This window comes from Parus major, chromosome 3 (assembly GCF_001522545.3).
Source record: "Parus major isolate Abel chromosome 3, Parus_major1.1, whole genome shotgun sequence".
Taxonomy (NCBI): domain Eukaryota; kingdom Metazoa; phylum Chordata; class Aves; order Passeriformes; family Paridae; genus Parus; species Parus major.
Window position 1 is genome coordinate 29,608,255 of NC_031770.1, and position 11,222 is coordinate 29,619,476.

General features: G+C 43.6%; 1 protein-coding gene across 2 annotated transcripts in view; it reads right to left on the reverse strand.

Moving 5' to 3' along the window:
• Positions 1 to 7,214, reverse strand: part of GLP1R (glucagon like peptide 1 receptor) — a 108,784-nt gene extending 101,570 nt beyond the window's left edge. For both annotated transcript variants that reach the window (XM_015622524.3, XM_015622525.3), the window contains exon 1: positions 7,060 to 7,214. In XM_015622524.3, the coding sequence (XP_015478010.1) occupies positions 7,060 to 7,131 (72 nt within the window). In that variant the 5' untranslated portion in view covers positions 7,132 to 7,214. The remainder of the gene's footprint in view (positions 1 to 7,059) is intronic.
• Between the last annotated feature and the right edge of the window lie 4,008 nt (positions 7,215 to 11,222).

An 11,222-nucleotide genomic window follows, 5' to 3' on the forward strand; every position in this document is an offset into this window, starting at 1 on the left:
GTGATCTCTGCTGGAGCAGCAGCTGGAGCTGTCTTCAACAGAAGATTCCTCATATCTGCTCTGGAGAGTGTAGTCACTGTCTCAGCTTGCCGCAGGTCAAGAGCTTTTTCCTTTCTTTACTCGGCAGTCTCTGGTGAATTCCATCACGGCAAAAACTGCAGCTTAGCCAGGAACCGGCCTGACCTGGCTAGAGCCCGGGGCAGGCCCCCATCTCCTGGCCAGGAGACGCGGCAGGCCCAGCCCAGCCCCCGCCCGGGCCGCATGGCTGGGCAGGGAACGGGAGGCCAGCCAGAGCTCTGTTACCTTTCACAGCCAAGAAACAAAGAGAGCAAGAGAGCTCTGGCTTTACATCTTAAGGTAGGATTCACAAGTTGATCCCCCCTTTTCACTGGTCAAAACTGCTGTCAATTCCCAGTAATGACCGATAATTGGTCAGGAGAAAAGACTCCCATCAGTCCCCAGCAACTTCAACTTCCTTAGTTCCCAAAACCACCTTAAAGGTAAAGTCACCCCATGACACTCATCTACATTCCTTCAGCTGTGGAAGCAGTGGGCTTTTCATGTTTATGCTTATAAATCACAGATCATGATGCTGCTGCAACTTTTTCTGGAGATTGTCCTCCTGCCTATGAAGACTGATGCGTATTTTCTAATCTCCTCCACTTTCATACCAAGGCAAGGGATCACTGGAATACAGAAAGCATAGCCCAGTATGGTTGAAATTCATAAATACCACTTTCCAAAGCTAATAAAAACAAAGCATCAAAGAACACTATTCAGCCACCACCACCACCAAACGTTTTTTCACCCTTCATAAGTTCAAATTTGTTGCATATGAAACTAAAACATCTGAAGGGGTTACCTTCTACTTGGCAAGCTAAAGATCCCTAGATATGCTTACCATATCCCTCTTCTAATGCAAAGCATGGGATGCAAGCAATAAATTCAGTCTTTATTCAGTAGCTAGGGTAGGAAGTTTTATTAAATGAGTTCTTGCTTGATGTTTTAATTTAGGCTCACAAGAAAACAACATTGTAGAGCTTAAATAAAAGGTCTCATATATTTGGCTGAATTTTTTTTTTCCAAAACAGAGACATACCTGCTATTGTGTACACTTTTGTTCAGACACAAACTAATAGAACTGATGTATTCCACAAAGATACTTGAGGAGGCAGCCTTGATGGCAGTGCATACACTGGTTTATCACAGAAAAGCAAAAGCTGTTCATGAAAGAAGATGGTAACAGCTTTCATTTCCCTACAGCATTGGAGAAAGAAACAATCAGTTTTGAAAAGGACTATTTCCAAGTTAAAAACCAGTGCAGGCCCTGTGATTGCACAGATAACAGCTCCTCCTGGTATGTCCTCTCAAGTAACTGGTAATCAATCAATGCAGCAAATTAAAGCCCTATTTATACAGGCTTTATAATACTATACCTTTAAAAATCTGACAGAAGGCAAACAACTGTTTATGTTCTGTAAATCAGGCCCAGTTTCACTGAAGTTTATCTCAGCCACAGAGTCACAACTTTCAGAGTGCAGAAGGATTAATTTTGCAAACCTTCATCACTTCCATCTTACTTTGACAATATTCTTTTTTGTGAGTTCTTCTCATGAAGGAGAGCTACATATCCTTGCACAGCCATAGTATCTGTCCTTCCATGCCCAGTTGTATCTTTCTACACTTTCCCTCAAATACTTTTGTCTGAATTCTCAGATTGTTTCCGAGTTTGGGGGGCTGGGGAAGTAGTGATGCTGAAGTCACAGCTACAGAAATAGAGGGAAGGATTTAAGAGCTGTTTCACCAACTTAAACTTTCCTGGAATGGACATCAGAGCTTTTAAACAATGCCAAGAACCAAGTCATTGTTCTGTTGTGTGAAATACAGTCCTTTCCTCTGGTTCTTGAAGATCACAGAACCATGGAATAGCCTGAATTAGAAGAAATTTTAAGACTACCTAGTTCCAACCCCTCTGCCATGGGCAGGGACAGCTTCTACTAGACAAGGTTGCTCAAGGCTCCATCCAGCTTGGCCTTAAGCACTGACAGGGCTGGGGCATCCACAGCTTCTCTGAGCCTGTTCCAGTGCCTCAGTAACCTCACAGTAAACAATTTCTTCCTATCATCTAACCTAAAACTAGTCTCTTTCAGTTTGAAGCCATTCCCCCTTGTCCTGTCACTACATATCTTTGTCCTAGGCACCTTAAGCCTGAAATGCCATGTGTCATCCCCTCCCCTTCTCAATATAATTATGTTTGGGATATTGTAACAAGTATAATTTTAATTTTTATAATCAGATTTGCTATTTTAGGCCATCTGGCTTTTTAGCACACACACTGCCACTATCTTTAAAAAGTTTCCAGAAAATTAGGGTTTTTTCCTAAACAAAACAAAAATTGCCACATTATTTTATGAATACATAAAGGTTTTAAACACTTCAGATAGCAATTTAATCCACATTGAATTATATAAAATACAATCATCTAATTTATGTTTTACACCATAATAATATAATAACAAACTTAAATAGCCTACAAATATTAAGGTTTTAAGAACCTGGACATATTCCTGGGAAAGCAGCCCATTACCTAGAAGCCAGACAAGTATCCTTGAATATTAACTACAGCAAGATGGTCCAGTGGTTCACCCTTTCCTCCACTGCTTTCTATACCTCTGCCAGTATATGCTGCTGATGCTGGTCTAGCATATTTTGATTTTCAGAGTGGGGGCAACAAAAAAAGACCAAAATACAGTTCAGTGAAGCTTTTGGGAGCAGAAAATGGAGAGAAGGAATAACACAGAACCTCCAGCCAACCTGCTACTGGAGGGATTTTTAACCAGGTGAAGATCTAGCTTGTTGCAATGAGGGTTGTTACAATATTACTAAGTAAGAGATTGTTAGTTTATGTTTGTAGCTGTTAGCCTGGAATGCACACCCCTCCAAGCCACAGCTCCTCCCCGCCCCACCCCCCCTCCCCCGGGCTCCCTGCCAGGGGCTGGGTTTACCGTGGTTACCGGAGTTTTTCTTCTTCAGACCCCTCTGTTTGAGTCCTTGCCGCCGGCGGCGGCTGTGCCGACCGCCCTCCCCCTCTGCCTCGCCGCGGGGATGCAGCGGGGAGCCCGAGGGGACGGAGAGAAAGTGCCGCTGTCATTTCCAGCAGTCAGAGCCGCTCTGTGTTATGGATGCTAACTATGAAGCAGGGAGCACAGTGCCCGTAGAATAGCAGGCCGCATAACTGGGAAATCATAAGGAGGAATTAAAACAATCCTGAGAGATAGAAAACAGCCTTGCAGGTGACGTTTGTTAGTTTCTTGTTTTCTTGCAAGAGAAGGTCGAGGGGTGGTGTACACCACTGACCAAATGATAGTGATGTGTTAGTTCACTAACCAATAAGAGTTTTACTTTTCTGTACTTTAACGTATCGGTCTATAAAAAAGATCGGAGGTAATAAACCGAAGAGAAATTCTCTGTTCGATTCTCAAGAGAGTCTGTGTCGTTCTTTCCGTTCCAAATAGAGCGACACCGTGTTTTCTGGCCCCAGCACGGGAAGACGCGGGAGTAGTCCTGACAGGCGAGCTAGCTCCCAATGCGCGCGGGAACTCCAGCCTTTGTTCTCCCGGTCCCTGTTTGAAGTTACTGCCTCTGGTTTCCATGCATTTTCCGGTTCCTGTGTCCCATCTAAGGGAGGCCGGGTATGTTCCTTTACCCCCTTCTCCCCCCTGCGCTTTCAGGTTTACTCTGTACATTCCACGCATAAGATGTTTCTCATTCAGAGGAATGTACGTCTGTTATTACCTTAGCGTGTTTAACCTTGATTTGTAGAAAGTTTGTAAATTTCCTTTCTGTGGAAAATAATTGTTTCTCTCTAAAATTCCCACCCTCCGAAGAAGCTCTGTTATAAGAAGAACCCCAGACCCCAAACCTTTGTCTCATTCTCTGGAGTTCCCGTCACAGTAATTAATTGTGGAACATAACCCAGCAGAAGGATCCCCCGTTTCTTTACTTGTTCGAGACTTGAGTTCCAAAAGTAAATTGGTGAGCTCAAATCCTAAGCTAAAACCGAATAAAAGGTTTAGCTAAAACTCCTCCTGGGCTCGAGCTGGCGTGAAGAAAAAACCCATCTCTGAGCTAGCTGAGAAACTCTGGGCTCAGGTTCACAGCTAACCAAGATGCAGTCCAACTCACCATCCTCACTTCTGCAAGGAGTGTTTACAGGAATTTACAGGTTCACTTTTTGTTTTTTTCAGATAAGCTCTACAGTCATTTTACCACCCTAATGACTTCTAAAGAACACTGATCTACAGGACAGTGGTAGTCAGGAAACATAGTTCAGTCTTCTCAGCACTCGGGGACATAACAAAAGACAAGAAGTCAAATTAGGCATGATCCTACAAGCCTGGGCTGGGGCATGCAAACACTTTGGGGACCTCCATGCCCTCAAGGGCAGAGTACAGCAGACTAACAAGGCACTTAAAACCACCCCCCTCACATTGCATCTTTTCTTCACAGCTTATCAGGATTTTAAACTAGCCCTCCTAGAGACAAATACTCAATCCTACACACCCATGGTTAAAGAAGCAAATCCTGCATGCAGAACTAGAAAGCAGCCATGGCAGGCTTTGGAAAGGTGAGCAAGTAGCTGTAACTAATTATACATGCCTCTAATACCTGCAACCGAACAAAGTCATGCTGGTGATGGGGAGAACAGCTGGCTGCTGTATCTAAATAAGCCTCATTAACACAACAGTAACTGACAGCAGCAGTAGTAACATACATACACCCACACTCAATGTTGATATTTACATGTGTTTTTCTATTCATATACCAGTACACTTCAGAAACAAGAGGTGAGGAGAGCAAAATATCTATAGCCTTGCCACTGAATTAATCTGTTTCTACTTCTACCCAGACCACCTCTATTATTCCCATTTCACCTTAGAAAAAAAAGCAGGGGTAGTTTGAAGAACAGAAGCCCCCAAATCAAAGCTGTGGCATAACTCTTTTCTGCACTTCACTGACATTTAAACTAATTTTTTGAGATTATCTTATCAAAGCTTTGAGCAAAAGTACTACATAGAAAAGCAGGATCTGAAATCCAAATCCAAGAGAGAGCTGGATGGCAGTGAACCAGGGGCCAGCTGCCTGTCAGCTTTCTCAGCAGCAGGGCATCACTGCTCAAGGCCAAATAGAAAAAGGACACAAGTTTGTCACTAGTAATGAGATTCTGCAGTGCAACCTTGTGCTGCCAACTCTTGGTAATTTTACTACCCTCAATGCTGTAAGGAAGATCTAGACCTAGGAATTACCTGTCACCCTGCATTTAAGATTACAGTATGTAAGCAACACCACCTCAGATAAAAGTTACAGACTAGAATTTTTCTTCCTTCTACACACAGTCTCAGCTTTCTCTTCTTCCTCTTCCCTTCCTCACTTGTTTGAGGGGGTGAGGGGAGAAAGTCAAGATAAAACATTAGTCAGAGCACCAATGAAATTCTTCTTCCCTCAACTCTGTATCACATCATTCTGCCTTCCTCTCTCACCTGTCTTTCACAGATTTTACTACCCACTATTGCCTGCACAGTGATATTTTAAGTTTCCTTTAAAACTATTCTAAACTGAACCTGAGAAAAGAATTCAGATAGCCAGTCTTATACTTTTGTACACTTATGAATGAGCAGAATACTTCATTCTGTTTATCAGCATACAACAAGCACAATCACAGCTCTAGAGACATTGTCAGGTAAGACCCACTGGTGTTACTTGTTCTACTGCATGACTGAAGTTATAGTGTATAACTTTATATAGTGTTGAGGCCATGGAAGCCTCTTTCTTCTCATGGTTCTTCATCCAGGTAGAAAAGGCATCTTAGCTTAGACATGTACTTCACCTTGATTATCTCCTGCTGGCAGCTCCACTAATAGTTTGCTCTGTGGTCAAAGCTCCAGTAGCTCAGGGATTTAAGCTGTCAAATATCAAACACCTGTACAGATGGAAGCTGCCCGGCCTCTATGGGCCTCTGCTTCAGTATGTGATCGTCTTAACAATGAAGCGATTTTCCTAATTTTAGGATTTTCCCTAGGGCAAATTGTGCCTGTTGCACCCTTAAGGGCCTGAGGTGGATCACAAGTAAAACAAACTCATCAAGAAAACCCAACCTGTCAGACAACCGTACAGGCTTAGACCCATAATTTGGTATTAAACAGATCCCCTTAGTGCTATATTGTAGAAATCTGTAACCTCAAAAGCTTTTAGCAATTGGAAAGAAACTAGACAGTGTATTAGGTCCATCATCAGATACACTGCCCTTTCCTTGACCTCTGCAGCCCACAATGCCAGCTTTGAACCTTGCTCTCCCTCCAGCAGTAGCCTCCTGCTGCCACCCCCACACTGTAACCTCCATCTCTCTCCATGAGTCTCTCTTGCACCTCTGTCCCCAGGTCACCAAACCAAACAGCCTTCTCTGTCCATCATCCCTTTCTTAGCCCTTTCCCTTTTCCCCATTGCCTCCTCTTGCTCTTCACACAGATTATATTTTGCTTTCCCACGCTCAACGCTGTGTCACAGCCAACCCTACAATTCCCCGCCAGGGCGCTGCTCTGGTTTTCCCACGGCACTACGTTTGTTTGCCTTTACAGACACGCGTATTATTTCCTGTGGGTGCCGGGGGGAGCATTACCTCGAGGACAATGCCCTCGCAGTAGCAGCGTCTCCGCTTATTCCCACCACTCCGTTCGCTCTAAGCCCACGCCCGCCCGTCGAGACCCCCGGCGGGGCCGCACGCCTCCTAGGCGGGACCCACGCCCAGAGAATTCCCCACGCTTCAGTCCCGCCACCCCCGGCGGCCGCCGCTTGTGCTGCAAGTGTTGGCGAGGGTGCCCAAAAAGTGACGGGTTTAAAACTTCTGTCTTCTCTTCAAGGCGCGTCCGAAGCCGCGGCTATGGCAGCAGCGCGGGGGAGCACAGCCCCCACAGGACGCCCTGAGGGCGCCGGCCGGCCCGGGGCGGCCCCACGGGGCAGGGGAGGCTCCACAAGGACCCCGCGCCCAGCGCAGGCACTCACCCTCCTCACCGGGAGCGACCTTCCCGCGGTCGCCAGCAGCAGGACAGAGAAGCCGAGCGGCGAGAAGGGCATGTCTGGGAGCGACCCCCCATGCGCGGGGGCCCGGCAAAGCTTCAGCTCCCACTCCCCACAGAGGCTCCGCAACTGACACAGCGGAGCAGCGGCAGGCAGACAGGCAGGGCCCTCCGGCGGCCGCTTTTGTAGCGGCGGCGGAGGCGGGGAGGGGCCGGCCCAGGTACAGCCCGGCCCAGCCCAGCCCAGCCCAGCCCAGCCGGCCCCGGCCCCGCCCGGCAGACCTGAGGAGCCGTCGCGGGTGGCGGACGCACCGTGGGCGGATGGGCGAATGGGCGAATGGGCGGGTGTCGGGAGGGTGCAGCGCCAAGGATTGTGTCGGGGAGGGGAAGGGAAAGAAAAAAGCGGAGGCAGAGCCTCTACGATCCTGTTCCCTACCTTTCCAACTTCTTATTTTCTTTTATTTTACTCTGAATCTGTTCAGGCTTGGGCATTTTGGTGACCTTCATTTCGTTTGTGATGTCCAAGTTTTATTAGGTTTAATAACAGTGAATGCAATTATCCATTTATTACCTGAATTTGCAGAGCTGCACGCAGAGCAGATTAGATCTTGGTTGAAGGTCTTGAAGACGGGTTGCAGGTTAGTTCTGGCACTACCATGATGTGTAAATCTGGAGGATTTAAAATACTTATTTTCCTAGCAAAAGAAGGCTCTGAATCTGCTTTGTACTAGATTCATATTACTGTTCTTACTTACTTTGAACTGACTGGTAGAACTGCACTAAAGCACCTATATTTGGTGACATTCTACGCCAGAATCTGGAAGAAAGCCACGAGAGCTAGAAGGAAAGCTCAAAATTGAACCAGGAAGTGGGCAAAATATTTCACGTTGGTCAGTTAGATGCAGCTATAGAATATAAACAAGTTAATAGCTTAAATATTAATGATGTGTATTAGTTTCAAATACAACACAGCATCAGTTTAATGCTTTAAAAATGTAACTAGTTAGAGCATTGATGCTGTAAGATCATGAAATCCTGAAATTCCTCAGTGTGAATTGCCAGGGCAGCACTTACACCTCACCAGCTAACTCAGAAGTAATCTGCCATGGTGGTTTGGTTGACTGAAGGCTGAAAAGATATTTCCTTTCACTTTTCTGAAATAAGAAAAAATAAAGATTAAAAATAAATAAATAAAATACTACCTTCAGGCCAGGCAAAAGAAACCTTTAAATAAAGAGCAATAAATCTCTTCCACGTGGATAGCACTACCAGCCTTAGCATAGTGTACCTTTTTTACATGCTGATTTTTATTGCTCTTTATTGTTTCTGCACTAGGCTTATTAATGAAATTCTCCAGTTAAGACTTCTGAGATGATTCCCAGCATCTGTGTGCAGTAGAGGCCAGCTGCTTTTGCCAGACCTTAGTAGACTCATGCCTCCATTGAAATGCCTCATCAGGGCAGTGACATATATCCTGTTGGAAGCAGGAATTTTACTTTGGAGAATAACTCTGATTTCCAGAAATAATCCAAGGCAGCTCTTCAGGCATGATGACCTCATACCAGGGGATGATGACCAAACAGCCAGGCAAAGACTAAAGCTTAACTATCACAGCCTACACTGTGTACCCTCTACCTTATCCTTGATGGCAGAGATGTGCATGCCTGATGACAAGGAAAGATGAGTTGGCTGAAGGAGGAGGTGCTGTGGAGATTGAATGGTTCTGTTTATGCTCCAAATAACACAGAGAACAGAAAAAAAAGTTATATAACCAGAACTCTGAAGGACACCATGGTCAAAAAACCCATTCTTGCCTTTATTAAAGAACATTCACATATAAAGAGGCAAATTCTGCATATGGTAATAAGCTCAATGAAGTACATGCTGCTGCATACATGACTATATTACTCAATTCCCACCTTTGATCATGATATACAGAAGGAGGAGAAGGGGTATAAGATTGGACTGTGTACAAGCAGGGTAGAAATATCACCTGGTTAAGAAGAAGGCCCACAAGGGCCTTGGAAACCAATGACGGGCTACTCTATTCTCCTCTCTTCTCTTCCCTCCCAAGCAAGGATGCCTTTTTTGGTAAGCTTCTGCACACAATTATTATTACTATTATATCTCTATTCCATCAAGTGAATTTATCAACCTCAGTTTTGAATCTGTATTTCTATTGCTTCATTAAACCACACTATTCATGGATCTGTGATTGCACAAGTTCCTATTCAACACAGCCAGACCTACAGGGTTGAAACTGCGATATTTGTGACTCTGTACTTGTGGAAGTTCCTATTGAACATGACCAGACTTAGGGCCAAGTTGGCTATAATCAGAAATCAACCCCAGCTGCACTCAGACCCTCTGATCCTCGAGGACATGCTGGAACACAAGGAGTTTAATTTCTTGCTGAATTTCTATACACTTAACAAAACACAGACTAGTGTTATCTATATGAATAAAGGAAAAAAACCAAAGTAGATCAGAGTAAACTCTGAACAGATGCATCTTCACCATACCCATTAAGAAGCTATTATCACAAGACTAAATAAATCCTCTTGACTGAAATAACTGTATTAAAAGACAGGTAATTTTTCTAGAGTTGGAAAAAGTATTCAATAAATTCAAATCTTTTCTGTGGGAAAATATTGTTGAAAATTGTCTCTCAAACATGGGTCCGTTGGATTTTTGTTATATTTATTCATGTTTTTAATACTATTAATATTTAGCTTGATCTTTTATCGATGATTATGTAAGAAAAGAACAGTTTGAAAATAAATCAATCAGTAAAATGACTCTGTCCAAATTTGAAAGGAGCTGTGATCCAAAATACAATGCAGTGAATTGATGAAGCTTGTTCAACTTCAGAATTTTGTTTGTTGAGGCAAACACTTCTTTTTCTGTAGCTGAAAGACTGGAGATACTATTTAAAATGCAGGACTTTGTAACTGCTCTCTTGTTCCCTTACCTTCCAGCTGGACCAGACCTCTCATGTATTAAGGAGGAGCTGCCTTGCAGTTACACTGCAACACAGGGATTATCATTCTTCTATGACCATTAAAGCATTCTTAATGCAATTGACTATGTTTTGAAGACAAAACCGCATTTTGAAAAAGTCCAGTGTCTCTTTCAATAATCTCCCCTGATAATCCCTTTCTGTGGAGGTGGCATAAACATAACTGCATAAATACACAAAGCCTTCTCAAGGGTTTGGGCTCTCTGCTATCTGAAAATTATCACCACTGGAGTTGTATATGCAGAAAGTAACATCCGTGTCCCATGAGACTGAATGCTTTGTCTCTGAAACCTTCTGAAAGGAAAAGTCTGTGTCACAGAGAAATTGTGTATTTCTGCTGTGACATTTGCTGAGTAGCAGACATTTTCCTAAGCTGCCATTAGGCAGTATCCTAAAGAATGTTATCAGTTTTAACTGCAAGTTATGCACTTCATGCTTCTCCATGACCATTAACTACTAGCTTTTATAAACATTATCTTTCATAATAACTTTGTTTGGGATAGAGATATACTCTTGGATCTCAGTGCAAATAGATCTGAACTCTTAGTGGAATTTTATTGCTTTCAACCTTGTACATGTGTATTTAAAGTTGAAGGGTACAGTCTTGCTGACATTTGGAGAGTTCAGTGTTTTCCAAGACTCAGGATTTAAAAACTGAACGGAGTGGTTGCCCTGTACAATGGCTGTACAAATGTTGTCCAAGTGCCTGAAAGGCAAGAGCCATTTGCTGTTGTATTTTATACCTGTAGTGTGCTGCAGCAGTGAATATTCTTTGGCTCATTTTTTTCTCTACAAAGCTAGGAGGATATTGAGAGACCGCCAGCTATTCACCAGTCTTCACAGAAGTAATCGTGAACGCCGTTTGTTTCTATCTTTAGCACACCTTTTATAGGGTTCTACAGGGTTTGCGGGCAGAGTAAGTTACTATTGGCTAACACACACAGTTTACATTTTTTCTCCTACACACAAGGATATTGTTTTGCTTTACTCTCTCTTCTGCATGCAGGTTTCAAGGATTTTAGCTTTTAATATCATGATTTATTTCAAAGGCTGGTTTGTGCACACAGGCCTTTACTAATATATAAAATATATCAACAATTCCCCCTTTCTCTTTTTGCACAAACCAGACT